The 16,401-nt window shown below is 47.6% G+C and overlaps 1 protein-coding gene across 5 annotated transcripts in view; it reads left to right on the top strand.

Moving 5' to 3' along the window:
* Positions 1–16,401, top strand: part of ZCCHC14 (zinc finger CCHC-type containing 14) — an 88,188-nt gene that overhangs the window by 24,356 nt on the left and 47,431 nt on the right. For all 5 annotated transcript variants that reach the window (XR_004439037.1, XM_033219258.1, XM_033219260.1 and 2 more), the window contains exon 2: positions 8,759–8,882. Coding sequence is in view for 4 of the 5 variants with exons in the window: in XM_033219258.1 (XP_033075149.1) it covers positions 8,759–8,882 (124 nt within the window). In the remaining variant the exon portion in view is untranslated. The remainder of the gene's footprint in view (positions 1–8,758; positions 8,883–16,401) is intronic.

Genomic DNA, 16,401 nt, shown 5'->3' with positions numbered 1-16,401 from the left:
ATGAGGATCCCCACCCCAGTTCAGAGAAAATGTTTTCAGACGTGGCCAAATGTCCCCTGGGGACAAAAATTGCCCCCGGTCGAGAACCCCTAGGTTAGGAAATAACAAGACTTTAGAAGTTAAGTTAGGAAAAACATCTAGCAGTGTCCTAAAAAACGGGGGAAGGGGTTTGAACTTGAGGCAGTAGATGATAAGGAGCTGTTTGTAGGTTAAGCCTGGCATAGTGGCATGCACCTCCTGTTGTCCCAGCTTCTCTGGAGGGTGAGGTGGAGGACCACTTGTGTGGTTTTTTTTTTTTGACTATGTAATTAAGGGTATCATTTATTGTAATATAAGAACATGTTCTAAAACAGCTGGGTGAACATGCACAACATAATATGATATTATGAGACATGATACTCTTCTGAATTTATATAATTTTTCATTAAGATATCTATTAAATAATGAGCAATATTATTTTTAAAATGTTAAAATCCTTATCATTTGCCAATGTTGTACTGAATACCACTATTTAAGGAAAAAACCTGGGTAGACCTTTTGTCTACCCTTCCTACTTTCAAAAGGCCACTTAAACTTACTCATATAAAATAGCACATGAATCTTTAGAGAACACATACAAATAAATGAAGATTTACATATATTAATCTATCCTAAATGTACCATTCTTAAGAAACAGAAAAACACTTATCTTACCTTGAATAGCCATTAGAAAAAACTGTTCAGCCGGGTGCGGCAGCTCACACCTGAAATCCCAGCACTTTGGGAAGCCGAGTCGGGCAGATCACGAGGTCAGGAGATCGAAACCATCCTGGCTAACACGGTGAAACCCCGTCTCTACGAAAAATACAAAAAATTAGCCGGGCGTGATGGCGGGCACCTGTAGTCCCAGCTACTTGGGAGGCTGAGGCAGGAGAATCGCTTGAACCTGGGAGACAGAGCTTGAGGTGAGCCAAGATCACACCACTGTACTCCATCCTGGGCGACAGAGCGAGACTCTGTCTCAAAAAAAAAAGAAAAAAAAAAAACCGTTCGACGAGGGACGTTCAGAGTCCCCAAGGAAGTCAAGTTGTCATCTCGAGATCCTTGGCACCTATTTCAGTTTTCAGAACCAATGGGCATTGGTGGGATGACATTAAAAATAGGCTTCTGATCCTGCTGTTGAGAAAGGGATGCTGTATTCATGTCACAGTGGTACATCTGTCCGCCAGAGGTACTCACACCATGAACAGAAATGGCAGACATTTTTTTACCAATTATATTTGCTCCAGGAAAGCTTGCCTGACAGTAAACTGTGCCCAGTTTCTCTTGCTTAATTACCCCAGAGGTGCAGAGTTCGATGAAATCTTCCTTTTCTGTTTTCACTTGGGTTAGTGTTACATTATTGGGGCTTGACAAAAGCAGATCTCCATTATCCTTAATTTTGGGTTTAGTGTCTGGTAAAATGAGAGGCTTGCAGTCCTCATTCAGGTTTCCTTCCAAAAGGAATGAATCGTCTTCTCCCGCCACAGGAGAAAGCAGACAGTTTTCATCCATCAACAGGTCTGATCTGGTGGAGGACCACCAGGCTGGAGTGCAGTGGCGCAATCTCGGTTCACTGTCAGCTCCACCTCCAGGGTTCACACCATTCTCCCGCCTCAGCCTCCTGAGTTGCTGAGACTTACAGGCGCCCGCCACCACGCCCAGCTAATTTTTAAAAATACTTTTAGTAGAGATGGGTTTTCACCATGTTAGCCAGGATGGTTTCCATCTCCTGACCTCATGATCCGCCTGCCTCGGCCTCCCAAAGTGCTGGGATTACAGGCGTGAGCCACCGCGCCCGGCTGGAAGACCACTTTTGAGGCCAAGAGTTAGAGGTCAGATTGGGCAACAGAGCGAGACCCTGTCTCTTTAGTAAAAAAACACACACTTTTTTTTTTTTTTTTTTTCATGAAAAACACCTGACCTCCAAAGTGACTGCGAGGGTTTTCCAGGGCTTGTTTTTATGTGGCATGCTTATGTGAATACTGTTCAGGTCCTTCGTATTTGTGAAGAAACAAGGTGGGGAGGGCAGTGGCGGGCTGCCCCTCTGGTGGGCACGGTTAGGTGTGAGTGTCCCAGTAGGAACTCCTAGCCGTGGAGAGTAGAAGCCGTCACAACTTCACTTTCTCCAGCCTCTAACTGGGAATTGAGCATTCCCTGCCTTTATGGAAGCAGGCAGGAATCCACAGTCGTACCAACAGTATCTGTGACTTGGTCACAGATGGAGTCACAGATACTTTGATTTCACAGTTCAGTTGTAGAAAGCGTCTTAAAGTCTCCTTTATGCTTAGCACTCCTGTGAAGTGACCTGAGACCCACCTACTTTGTTCGAGAAGCCCATTCGTCCCCTAATACTTAGATGACGGGTTTCAATATAATTAACTTTGTTTGCAGTCCTGTGTATTTTATGCATTTAAAATATGTTTCTTAGAAGGGTTCAGCAGGTGTCATCAAACTGCCAGAGAGGTCGCGGGCACAAAGAGAAGGTTAAAACCCTGCTCTAGAAGCTCACTGCCATCTTCCTGAGCAGTTTTCAAATGCCCACCAGTGGGGTGCCGCGAGCCTTCTGGAGACCCAGGCTGCCGTCAGTGTTGGGGGTGCTCTGCTTCCATCTGACTGCGTCAGCACGTCCCATTTGGATGACTTTGGAGGAGCTTTCAGGAAATACTTTTAGAAATTAATTCTCCTAAAAATTATGGTCTGGTTCATAAACATTAAAGTGAGTTGTAAGCACAGAACTTTAAAGAAGCCTGTGTAGTGCTAGATTTCTTTTTTCTGTCAGGTGGCATGAACTGAGGAAAAACCTTTTTTTTAAAAAAAAGCGTAAATACCTGGGGCGGGGGGTAGTTAGCAGGGGTCACGATGCGCAGCCAGCGTCAGCTCTTCACGCCATCTGCAGGCGTGGCTCCTCACCCTTGCCTGGAAGGGCCTTTGAGTCCCTCTGGTCTAATTGCGCAGTGCAGGGATTCCCTTTTCCATCCCATCTAAAGGGAGGTTGCGGAGGCTGGGCTCGGTGGCTCATGCCTGTAATCCCAGCCAAGGCGGGAGGATGGCTTGAGCCCAGGAGTTTGAGATCAGCCTGGGTAACATAGACCCTGGCTCTGTTTATTATTTTTTTTAATTAAAAAGTAAGAGGAGGCTGTCGAGCCTTTGACTGTTTTGATCATAGTGAAGATTTATCTTGAAATACTCGTGCAGCATCATTGTCATTTTGGAGCTGGTTAGAAATGCAAGATTCGCAAGCCCACCCCGGACCTTATGAATCAAACCTGTGTTTCAGCCAGATCCGGAGGCATTTTGCACATTAAAGTTTGGAAGCAGAGGCGTCTCTTTAAACTGTAACAATAAGAAGGTTAATTGCATAAGAGCCAGGGGCGGGCTGCCCGAGTCCAGGTGCCCCTAGATGTGCGTCCAGTGTGGAGCCTCAGCTTTCCTGGAAGAGCCACAGAGGCGGGTGTGCCCCGTGACTACCGGTAGCTTGCTTCAGAGTCATATTTCATTCCTGGGTTAGCGCTTTGTAGATCTGGTGGAACACTCTGATTGTCTGTTACATAATGTAGATTGCAGAAATTTTTCTTTGAAATAGAAGTGCTTTTCAATTTGTTTGATTCTGAATTTCATTAAAATTTGGTGATATCGTGATGTATTTTACAGATCCTTATTAAGGGCCCGCTTCATGCCAGGCCCAGTTCGAAGTGCAAAGGAACAGCAGTGAACAAAGCAGACCAAAAACACAGCTGCCTTGCTGAGCATCGAGAAGTCTTGCTGAGAAGGACATTTGAGTATAGATGGGAAGGTACAGGGGGCGCTTCCAGGCAGAGGGGACAGCCAGGGTGAGGGCCCCAGGCGGATGTGACGGCTTTGCCCAGGGCAGCAGTGCATGGAGTGAAGAGCTGGGGGAGGACTGGACGTCAGGTTGCAGGGGCCGGGCAGACGGTCTTTGTGGGTCGTGGGAAGAGGCTGGCCGTGGAGAGGAAGAGAGCAGCTTCTCGTTGCCTTCCTAGCAGTAGCAGAAGGCAGCATTTGGAGCTGGTCAGTCTTCCCTCTCGTGCACATCAGGCCAGATGACGAGTCCTGTGGGTGAGCCTGAGTCAGAGAGCATTTGAGTCAAACATAGGTCACGTGGAGCAAACTGACTTCACCAAAAATAACCCCAAAACAGCATTTCTGGGAAACACAACTGAAGACAGCTTTCAATGTAAACAGAGGAACAAAGTTATGATAAAGGCTTGGTTGGAAAAAGTGAACATTTGGAAAACTGAGAAGAAATGCCTTGGGGAAATACACGGAGGAAAACGGGTCTTTCTTTTCCAGCAGTTGCCATTCTAAGGAGTTTTCCTTCCTGTCTTGATGTCAGATGCAGTGTGTGTGTTTTGCTAGGGTGGCTCACGGGCTTTCCCCTTCCACTTGTGGTTGTGGCAGACGGACCTACAGCCTTTAGCTCTTCCTGTCTGTGTGGGGAAAGGACTTCCTGTTTTCTCTGGGTCTTGACTCTTTGTCCTTGCCGGGAATGGACCGGATGATGGGTGCAGTATAAAACCTGGACTTGGGGTCGTGGTTGGTTCTCAGCCTGGCCGTAAATGAGAATCACCAGAGAAGCTTCAGGCACCAAACAAAAGAAGCCTCATTTCCCGAAACTCTGATTTTGGTGGGGAGTGTGGGACGTGGCCTTCTCAGGGCCTTGGTGTTCCAGTGTGCCATCCAGGCTGAGAAGCACTCATCAGTACCGCTCTCCTCCTCTCCAAGGCTGTGTTCTTCCCTGCTCAGCCTTCCTCTCCCCTTTCTCCCCCAGCAGGTTGAGAGTTGGGAGGCTGGTTTTCCTTTGTGGTTGTTTGGTGTGTTTTAGGGTGGGCAGGCGGTGTGTGTGTGCGCAAGAACGCACTGATCACATGTGTTTCTTTTTCTTTTGGGGGCAGGGAGGTTCGCCACTAGCAGCAAAGTTGGAACTGCTGATGCTGGTTGTCAAGACAGCTCACTCTCAGCAGCTATGTGTGGTGGTGTGCACCTGTGGTCCCAGTTACTCAGGAGGCTGTGGTGGAAGGATCACTTGGGCCCAGGAGGTCGAGGCTGCAGTGAGTTACGATTGTGCCACTGCATTCCAGCCTGAGTGACAGAAGATACTTTTTTTTTTTTCTCCTGAGATGGAGTCTTGCTCTGTCACCCAGGCTGGAGTGCAGTGGCATGATCTCAGCTCACTGCATCCTCCACCTCCTGGGTTCAAGCAATTCTCTTGCTTCAGCCTCCCGAATAGCTGGAATTACAGGTGCCCGCCACCACGCCCGGCTAATTTTTGTATTTTTAGTGGAGACGAGGTTTCATTCACCGTGTTGGCCAGGCTAGTCTCTTAACTCCTGACCTCAGGTGATCCACCCGCCTCGGCCTCTCATAGTGCTGGAATTACAGGCATGAGCCACTGCGCCCAGCCGAGACTCCGTCTCTTAGAGAAAAGGCAGCTCTCTTTCTCTTCTTAGAACCAGGACTTAGAATGTATATCAGAGTAGCTAAGAGAATGTGGAGGTTCATGCATCAGGCCAAACTGAATGGGCTCTGCTGTGGTTGTATTTCTTTTGTTTTTTTGAGGTAGGGCCTTGCTATCACCCAGGCTGGAGTGCAGTGGTGTCATCATAGCTCACTGCAGCTTCAAACTTCTGGGCTCAAGTGATTCTCCTACCTTAGCCTCCCAAGTAACTGGGACTGCAGGCACACGCCATGACACCCAGCTAATTTTTGTGTTTTTGTAGAAATGGGGTCTCAATATGTTGCCTAGGCTGACCTTGAATTCGTGGCCTCAAGTGATCCTCTTGCATTGGCCTCCCAAAGTGCTGGAGTTAAACAGGTGTGAATCATTGCACCTGGCTATGTTTCTTTTTTCTTTTTCTTTTTTTTGAGACAGAGTTTCACTCTTGTTGCCCAGGCTCGAGTGCAGTGGCGCAATCTTGGCTCACTGCAACCTCCAGCTCCTGGGTTCAAGTGACTCTCCTGCTTCAGCCTCCCCAGTAACTGAGATTACAGGCGTGTGCCACCACGCCTGGCTCGTTTTGTATTTTTAGTAGAGATGGGTTTCACCATGTTGGTCAGGCTGGTCTCAAACTCCTGGCCTCAGGTGATCCGCCTGCCTTGGCCTCCTGAAGTGCTGGGATTACAGGGGTGAGCCACTAAACCTGGCCTCGGCTCTGTGTTTCCTTCCTTCCTCCCTCCCTCCCTCCCTCCCTCCCTCCCTCCCTCCCTCCTTCCTTCTTTCCTTCCTGTCTCACTCTGTCGCCCAGGCTGGAGTGCGGTGGTGCGATCTCAGCTCACTGCAAGCTCCATGTCCCGGGTTCACACCATTCTCCTGCCTCAGCCTCCTGAGTAGCTGGGACTACAGGCACCCACCTCCACACCCAGCTAATTTTTTGTATTTTTAGTAGAGACAGGGTTTCACCGTGTTAGCCAGGTTGGTCTCGATCTCCTGACCTCGTGATGCACCCGCCTCGGCCTCCCAAAGTGCTGGGATGACAGGCTTGAGCCACTGCGCCCGGCCTTGGCTGTGTTTCTTATACGGTTAACATGTTAACTTCCTGAGTTGTCTTGCAAAGTAATATTTACACAAGGAACTAAAAGTCTCCTTGTGTAAAGGGTTGCATCACACTTGCATCGGTTCTGTCATCGTGTTTAATGGGAAAGGAGTTCGTTTCTGGGATCTCTAACCATGAATAATGAAAGAGACTTTGTTAAATCAGAAAGAAATCACCCAATTTAAATTACAAATATAAGTAATTCACAAAATTTAGTTTTCTTGATAACATGTTAGTAATGTTATCCAAAGAATTGACTTTCTGGAGGAGTTACTGCATGGCTAGGACCTTTTTTTTACTTTTAAAAAAATTTAAATAGAGACAGGGTCTCGCTATGTTACCCAGGCCAGTATCAAACTCCTAGCTTCAAGCAGTCCTCCTGCCTCAGCCTCCCAAAGTGCTGGGATGACAGCCATGAGCCGCTGCACCCGGCCTTATTTTCTCGAGTTACATAAACTTCCCAATTATGTAGCCCTGTGACGAGTTGCTTTTCTTGGAAGGCATCTGTTGAGCCGCGTGGGATCTGTTAGTCCCTCTCCCTGCATGAACAGCCCAGGAGGGCTTCCTGCTGGGGGGCAGGGGCTTAGACAGAGCTGGGAGCAGAGGATCTCACTGTATACTTGGGTGTGGCCCCTGTAGCTCACTGTCTGTGGGATACAGCAGGTGCTGGTCCTGCCTGAGTGGCGGCAGTCTCCACCCTTGAACTTAGGGGATGTCTTGGTCAACTGCCACCTACCGTCCAGGTATGAGATGAAAGAACAAACAGAGGCTGGAGAGGTCAGGCCATTTTCCAGGTTGCTTGTGCCGTGGACTTTCCTATACTGTGAATGCAGCATTGCTTATCAGCTCTTTTGATGAACTTTAAGATCTTACGCCTCTCTCTTATATCCTCTGAAATTTTGAAATACATTGAGACCGTAAAGAAGTTACAGCATTGACCATTTTTATTCTTCTAAATCCTGTAAGTTATAAATGTGTTTTGGCTGTGAAATTTTAAAATATTGATTGGGGGGAGAATGAAAATTATTGCTACCCTCCTCCTCTCACCCCTCTGGGTTATTCCACATTCGCACCATCACTGAACCCAGGAAGCAGGAGGGGTGGGATGATCCTGGCTGGCCCTTGGCTTGTTTCTGGGCTTGGTGTGTGTTGGGAGCGCTGGTGGTCAGGAGGGCCTCCCCCACCCCCAGCTCGGGGGCGGCCGTCATCTGCAGGTACACTGTCTGCTTAGCAGGTCTCTGTCAGTGGGGACTGAGGGTGTGCCCCTCTTTCCCTATCACAGGCACTCCTGCAGTGGGCACACCCTGTCAGGTCTTTTTCTCACGTGTGAGTATGTTGTATGATGAATTCCTAGAAATGGAATTGGGATATAATTTTAGGATATGCTTTTTCAAACTGTACCCCGAATAGACCCAGTTGTATTCTGTTCTTTGCTGTTGTTTTTAGAGCATTTTATGATTTCAGATTTATAGGAGGAGAATGTTAAGTCTTGCTGTTTAATTCATTTTATAGGGAACTATTTGATTTGAAGAAATGTGAAAATAAAAGTTTGCCACAAATAAAAATACATATTTCACACCACCTTGGCTAACATAGTTTCTTTTTTTTTTTCTTTTTTCTTTTTTCTTGGAGATGGAGTCTTACTCTTTTGCCCAGGCTGGAGTGTAGTGTCACCATCTTGGCTCACTGCAACCCCTGCCTCCTGGATTCAAGTGATCCTCCCATGTCAGCCTCCCAAGTAGCTGGGACTACAGGCAGTTGCCACCACGCGCAGCTAATTTTTGTATTTTTAGTAGAGATGGGGTTTCACCATGTCGGCAAGGCTGGTCTTGAACTCCTGGGCTCAAGAGATCCACCCGCCTCAGCCTCCCAAAATGCTGGGGTTACAAGTGAGCCACCACACCTGGCCTCTTTGGCTACCATAGTTTCTGTGCACCCTGATGAACCCCAGCCATAAGACGTAAGCTCCCATGTTTGGCTCAAGTTATCTGAGCTCTTTTGCATTTTCAGTGGAGAGTAGTAGGTGAAATTTTCATCTTTTTGGGGAAAGCTTATTATTATAGTAATATGTGGTTTGTAGAAAAATGGAAACCAAGGTAATTATGAAAGACTTCATTAACAAATAAAATTGTCCCCTTATTAACTCCGTGGGAGAAAATAAGATGATTCTGTTTCTCTTCCCTCAGATCACTCCAAGAACCGAGGCTCCTGTCAGCAGTGTCAGTAATAGTTTGGAGAATGCCCTGCACACATCAGCACATTCCACGGAGGAGTCGCTGCCCAAGAGGCCCTTAGGAAAACATAGCAAAGGTGAGTGCACGTGAGGGCTTTAGGAGGACGTCTGACGGGCAGAGGATGGGCACACCCCGGATCTCCGTGAGGGCATTGTTAAATGCTTTCAGATCTTTCATAAATGCTAATCTTATGTGTATTTTTCTAAATTCTATAAGTAATACATGAATATACTTTGTCTGTAAAAATCTCAAATATTGATGTTTATTAAGGAGAAGTCCAGATGTGGTATCTCATGCCTGTAATCCCAGCACTTTGGGAGGCTGAGGTGGGCAGATCACTTGAGGTCAGGAGTTCGAGACCTGCCTGGGCAACATGGTGAAACCCCGTCTCTACTAAAAATACAAAATTAGCCGGGCATGGTGGCACATGCCTGTAATCCCAGCTACTTGGGAATCTGAGACAGGCGAATTGCTTGAATCCGGGAGGTGGAGGTTGCTGTGAGCTGAGATCACGCCATTGCACTCCAGCCTGGGCAACAAGAGCAAAACTCCGTCTCAAGAAAAAAGTAGCCAGGCCTGGTGGTGCACACCTGTAATCCCAGCTGCTTGGGAGCCTGAGGCAGGAGAATTAGCTGAGTGTGGTGGCGGGCGCCTGTAATCCCAGCTACTCAGGAGGCTGAGGCAGGAGAATCGCTTGAACCCGGAAGGCGGAGGTTGCAGTGAGCCGAAATCATGCCACTGCACTCCAGTCTGGGTGATAGAGTGAGACTCCATCTCAAAAAGAAAAAGGGTGGGAGGAATAAGTTGTACACCCTCTCCCCCAACATGGAAATCAGCCTTAACCACTAGAGCAGTGTTGTCCTGAAGCGCTCTCTGTGGTGACAGTGTTTTCCGCCTGTACCAAGTTGGTCGTCGCCAGCCACACGTGCCTTCTGCGCACTTGAAACATGGCTAATGTGACTGGCTACCAGAGTCTTTATTTTTCTTTAATGTACACGTGGACAGCTCAGTGTGGGTGGTGAGGCGCGGCCTGAGCCCCTGTGGCTCTGCACGCCAGCCTCTGCAGTGTTACAGTCAGCTGCAAAGTTGCTAACCATGCCATGGTAGTGGAGGCTTTGGGGAGGGGAGAGTAAGGTGGTTTGTAGGACTGGATGGATCAGATAATACAGTCCCGGTAAAATAAATGCTTACGTGGTTTGCAGAATCATCAGTAGTGGGGAGAGAGAGAGAAGGGTGGCGCTTTCCACTGGGGTCACTTGTCCTGAGCCCCGATGGCTTGGAGGCACCGAGGCCAGCTGTGTCCACATCTGCTGGCCTCTGTTCTCCCCGTGTTATTTACAGAGATGTTTGTCTACTAGCAGGCGCACCACATGAGGCCCAGAGCCGCACTCGCCTGCCCGTGTGCTCTCCCCCTTGTCCCCATCCCTGGCGTGGCGCTTCCTGCCTTCCCCAGGCTTTATGACTGCTTTGTTTCTCAAGTCTCGTTCTGACAAAGCCATCGAGAGCCTGTCTCTGATTTAGATCCTAACTCCGGAAGGACCCGTTTCCCCGGCAGCTGCAGCCTGTGTTGATGTATGTGATGAGCACGGTATGGTATGGAGACAGTAACTCCTTACTGCAGCCCTGCGAGGGCACCTGTCCCCACTTGACCCTCATAGCAACCCCCTGAGGTCGCAACAGTCTTTGTTTTATCCACTGCTCTTGGGAGAGTCTGTGGCTGTTAGTTGAGCGTCTTCACCACAGCCTCATCCTGGAGGTGCCGCAGTGCTCCAACCCCGGAGTGGACACTTGGCATCGGAATTGCAGGGAGTCCCTCCGCTGTAGAAAGGGCTCCTCCTCCTCTTCCTTCCCCACGTCATCCCAGGAGAAAGGCCTGCCGTGGAGTGCTGCTTCCTTTGTCCCCAGACAGTCCAGCCTAGGAACCTGTGCCCTGCACACCCTGTGAATCTTAAGGGATGGACTCTTCAGTGCTTTTTCTTCAAGACATAATTGTTGACATCCCCATTCTTTCTTTTTTTTCTGTATAATTTCAAAATAGCGAGTATCTGTCATTGTCTTGTCTGCATGCTTTGGTGCCCAGAGAGACAGAGGGTGAGCTGACTCTCATGTGAGCTGTGGCAGAGCCTGCGTAGGCGGGTGGGTCGGCTCTGAGGCCATGAGTGGCCGTTCTCAAACCCTACAGTGCTTAAAATACTGCAGTGAGCAGACGCTCTTAATTATCTGCAGCATTCTGTGTTCATTGGTCATAGAGAGTCATGGTTTCTCTTGTCCAGAAATTGGCAAGCGAGTTAACTTGGTTTTCTTAGTCACTTTTCATGTGAATCTTTTTAATATTCTGTTGGGTGCAGGTTATTGCTCTTCAGAAAGTTTAAAGTCACTCTAAGTTGTATAGTTTTATTACTAAAATGTTTTCTCTCTGTCTTTTCTGTATCCTACTTCTGTTTTGGTTTTTCTCTGCTTCTTCAGAAGTCTTATAGTGATACAGTTTAACTTACAGAGTGGTCAGGCACTTTAAACATTTCTTAGTATATAAAAGCTCAGGAAACAACAGTCCAAGCACGTGACTAACTTACATAACAGATACTGACTGACATCATCTTCGTAACAGCCCTGTGAGGGTTGATTATACCTATTTAATTCTAACTGATCCCATGTGGTGATTTTTACCCCATTTTACAGGTGGGAGAACTGAGTCACAGATAAGACCTTTTCCTGAGGTCGGCTGTGATTCAAAGCCAGAGCTCATGCTCTTAACCCTGTGGCCAGCTGAAGAAAATAGCAAAGGAAAAGAAAGGTGGGACTGTGCTGAAAGTGGGAAACACACAGTTGTATGGGCAGTGCCTACAAGCACACATTAACTAGTGAAATCATTCCTTTTTTTCCTGACCTATTTATTGTGAACGTTTTCCAGTTCAGGAGTAGAGCTTGTAGCCTAGTAAGCCCCGTACCCGGTGCCTGGCTGCAGCTCCAGGTCACTGTGTGTGGCTTCTGAGTCCCCTGCCCTTGTGGATGTGGCTGAGACCTGCGGGGCACTCTCCAAGCGTTCCAGTCCCCGTATTGATGATTTACTGAAACCTAGGGAAGCTGTCGTAATGTACAAGCTAAGATGGAAACTGCTTTCACTAATACTCTCAACAAAGTAAATTCTGTAACTTTGGACTTTGAGGAATTACAATTTTTTAAAGTTTTCTTTTTGTGAGACAGTGAAGGAGGTATACTTTCATTAAACTTGTTTATATACCAGTAGTTCTCAACCTTTTTGGTCTTAGGACCCCTTTGCACTCTTAAAAATTAGAGGTTCCAAAGAATCCATGTTTATGTGGGTCATATCTATAGATATTTACCATATTATCAATTACAACTCAGCTTTTTTAAAATTGTGGTTTTTTAAATTTTAACCTAAATGAATGTTTTCCATTGCGTACCCCTGGGGTTTGTGTTTGCTATGCCATACAAACTCCAAAGTCTTGTACTTTTGGTAAAAAAAAAAAAAATATCTATCCCAACCAATTAGAACATGAATTCTAAGAAGACAAGAATTCACCTAAAATCTAAATTCTAAAATGCCCTCAGTCTCTGGCCTTTCCTGGGTTGTGCTGGGATTCCAGTGTGCAGCTGGAATCAAGCCTTGATAGTTTCGATTTCTTTATTGGCTCTTTATCCAACATTTTATTATGAGGACTTTGAAACACACAGGCAAGTTCAGGAAGTTCCACAGTGAGGACCCTCCACCTAGATTAGACAGTTTCATTTTACAGCATAGATGCTTTTCAGCTCACAGTGAGGACCCTCCACCTAGATTAGACAGTTTCATTTTACAGCATAGATGCTTTTCAACTCACAGTGGGGGTTGCAAGTTGAAAATACCATAAGTTGCAATGCACCAAATACACCACACATGCTAAACATCATGGCTTAGCCTAGCCTAGCCTACCTTAAATGTGCTCAGAACACTTGCATTAGCCTACAGATGGGCAGAATTATCTGACACACAGCCTACTTTAAAGTGTTGAATCTCTCATGTAATCTGTTGAGTCTGTACTGAAAGTGGAAACGGAATGGTTGTATGGGCACTCGAAGCAGTTTCTTCTGAATGCTTGTTGCTTTTGCACTGTTGTAAAGTCGAAAAATCATTAACTCCAGCCTTCTTCAGTCAGGGACCGTCTGTACTATTTTTAAGCTGATTGCCTGTAGCATTCCTCAGCCAGGGATTCTGATTTGAGCCCTAGGGCACAGAGAATCATTTGAGTGACTGTTTTCTCAATTTCCCTAAAGAAAATGTGATTAGAGACATAGGAGTAAAGTTCTTCATCGTATAAGAGCTGTAGGACAATAGGACTTTGCTCCCTCTATGAGCCCCCCAGTTAAGAGAAGCAACAGGAATGCAGTACACATCTTTACCTTTTCAGGCTCCACTCCGAGTTAATGTTGAGCCACTCCATGTGACACAGAAGCCTCTTGTCACTGTGTTCAGTGGGGTGCCGAGGCCAGCTCATGGTATCTCCTGAGAGCCTGTTGTTCACTTTCCAAGATTTTTTTTTTTTTTGAGACAGAGCTTCACTCTTGTTGCCCAGGCTGGAGTACAATGGCACGATCCTGGCTCACCACAAACTCCACCTCCCGGGTTCAAGCATTTCTCCTGCCTCAGCCTTCCGAGTAGCTGGGATCACAGGCACGCGCCACCACGCCCCGCTAAGTTTGTAGTTTTAGTAGCGATGGGTTTCTCCATGTTGGAGAAACCTCCGGTGATCCACCTGCCTCGGCCTCCCACAGTGCTGGGATTATAGACGTGAGCCTCCGTGCCCGGCCTCCAGGATTTTTTTTTTTTTTTTTTTGAGACGGAGTCTTGCTCTGCCGCCCGGGCTGGAGTGCAGTGGCCGGATCTCAGCTCACTGCAAGCTCCGCCTCCCGGGTTCCCGCCATTCTCCTGCCTCAGCCTCCGGAGTAGCTGGGACTACAGGCGCCCGGCAGCTCGCCCGGCTAGTTTTTTGTATTTTTAGTAGAGACGGGGTTTCACCGTGTTAGCCAGGATGGTCTCGATCTCCTGACCTCGTGATCCACCCGTCTCGGCCTCCCAAATTGCTGGGATTACAGGCTTGAGCCACCGCGCCCGGCTCTCCAGGATTTTTTAAAGCCCACTGGTGTTGCATTGGTGGCTGATGGTGGCATGTCGTCAACCATGGCGGGGCATTTATGCTTTGTGGATCGGCAGATGACACAGATCGGGGCTTCCCTGTCCTCACCAGTTGTCAGCCGTTTACCAGGCCTCATCAGTGCAGCTCTGCCCCATCCTGTATGTGTACTTATCACATGGATCCAGCTACGTGTGCTCTGCACCGTGTAAGACAGGCCTAGGATTTTTGCATATATTTTAAAGTAAAAGGAAAAAGGTGGTAGTCTTTTATATTGTCCATATTATTTACTATTTCCACTGCTCTTCATTTTATCCTGAAAATTGGAATTTCCATCTGGTCTCATTTCCCGTCAGCCTGAAAAACTTCCTTTCATGTGTCTTTCAGTGCAGTTCTGCTGACAGTGGATTTTAGTTTTCGTTTATCTGAAAATATCTTTGTTTTGCCTTCATTCTGGCTAATTATGGAATTCTTCATTGAGGGTTTTTGTTTTAACTTTAGCAATGTCAATTTGCTATATTATGGCTCTTGTTTTCCTAATGAAAAGTCCTCTAGCATTTGTATCACCGTATGCCATGGGCCATTTTTCTCTGGCTGCTTTGAAGATTTTCTCTTTATCTTTGGTTTGGAATGGTTTGTCTATGATGTGCCTTGGTGTAATTCTCTTTTATTTCTTGTTTACTGAACTGCTTGTGTCTGAGCTTATGCTTTTCACTACAACATAAACTTTTCGGTCAGTATTGGAGTATTCTTTCTTCCTCATTCTCCTTCTCTTCTCCATCTGAGACTCTAGTTTTCATGTATGAGAAACCTTTGGTCTTGCCCCACAAATCTGAGCTGAAACTCAGTTCATTTTTCAAATTCTTTTCTCTGTCTCCCTCAGACAGGACATTTTCTTTTTATCTATCTTCAAGCTCTTGTACCCTTCTGTCATTTTCAGTCTACTGGAACACCAAGCTAATGGATGTTTTCATACCAGATACTGTATTTTTAGTTTTAGAATTTGTATATGGTTCTTTTTTATAATTTCTGTTTCTCTGCTGAGTTTCTATCTATTCACTTATTGTGAGCATTTTTGTTTTTACTTCTTTGAACATCATTATAATAGCTGCGTTCAAATCCTGGTCTGCCAGTTTCAGCATTGGGGTCACTTAGGCTGGTGTCCATTCATCGCACTTTCTCGAATATTCCTCACATTTCCCTATTTTATGAATGTCTAATTTTAGATTGTGCCGTTGTACATGATTATAGTTTCCAGCTTTTCTCATGTTCTGAAGAGTGTTGTTTCTCTCTTGCAACAGGGAATATTGTTTGGACAAGGTCGAGGCTTCTGCTGCTGGGGCGGGCAGCAGATGGAGGTGCCTTAGTCCTTAGACTGCACCAGCTGTGTGAAGCCGGCCCTCCACCCGTGGTGGGGCAGCCGGTGTGCGGTGGGCACGTGTAGAGCCTGGGCTTTGCCTGGGAGGCTCTCCTTGGTGGGCAGCTGCGCTCATCCCAGCCCTATCCCCTCTTCCCAGGGCTGGGCACTGACGGGGGCACTGACGGGGCCTGCCCTCGGGTGAAAGGCACAAACCTGCACCCTCCCGTATTCTGCGGCCTTCCTCCAGGTTCTGCCTGCTCTCACTACTCTCCAGTGACTTCAGAGGGGTGTTTTGTTCTGTAAATACATTTTTTCCCAGGATTTTTCTGTTATTTGTGGAATAGGAGCTGTTGCCATGACTGGGGCCCAGCAGGCCCAGGTCATGCCACATGACCTTAGTCGGGCTCTGCATGAGTGCTGCTCGCCTCCAAGCATGGCTCTGTCCCCCAGGAGCCCCCACTTCCTTCCAGCAGGTGGCTTTGCTGGAGGTTGTCACAGGTCAGCGCTCCATCTTCCAGCTTGTTCAGAAGCCAGTCTGCCCCTCTCTTCCGCCTCCCCTCCCAGGCTGGGTCCACTCCTCTGTGGAGGGAGACGGGCGCTTGGCATCCCCCTCTGTGTTCAGTCTTCTCTCCTTTCTCAGGGCCCCCGAGGTATCTCCACTTGGGCGTGGGCACACGTGTGCACTTGGGGCGCCTGAGCCCTCCTCCTGGCACCACACAGCCACGCTGCCGGAAGGCATGAGGCTTCGCTGTTTCTTGCACTTCAGCACCTGCACCACTCACCCCAGCCTCAGCATCTGCACCTCCCTGAAGCTGCTCTCACGGAGGGTCATGAGGGGCTCCTCAGTTGACAAGCACGGTAGGTGCTTTCAGAGCTCACTACCTTTTCCTGGCATTTGTGACTGCCCCGCCCGAAACTCCATCCACCCTTGGCTGCTTCTGTTTTTTTAAAATTGTGAAACGTCATCCCTGTGAAGCCGGTGGGCTCCATTAAATGGGTTTCCTGAGAACACCCTTGCCTGGCTTTCCCTTTGCCTCTCTGTTTCCTTTGAAATTCCCTCTTCTCGTGTCCCTCAAAGGCTAGTGGTCCTGATAGCGCTCTTC

This window comes from Trachypithecus francoisi, unplaced genomic scaffold, assembly GCF_009764315.1.
Source record: "Trachypithecus francoisi isolate TF-2019V2 unplaced genomic scaffold, Tfra_2.0 Lachesis_group10, whole genome shotgun sequence".
Taxonomy (NCBI): domain Eukaryota; kingdom Metazoa; phylum Chordata; class Mammalia; order Primates; family Cercopithecidae; genus Trachypithecus; species Trachypithecus francoisi.
This window is presented reverse-complemented; position numbering and strand designations above follow the sequence as displayed.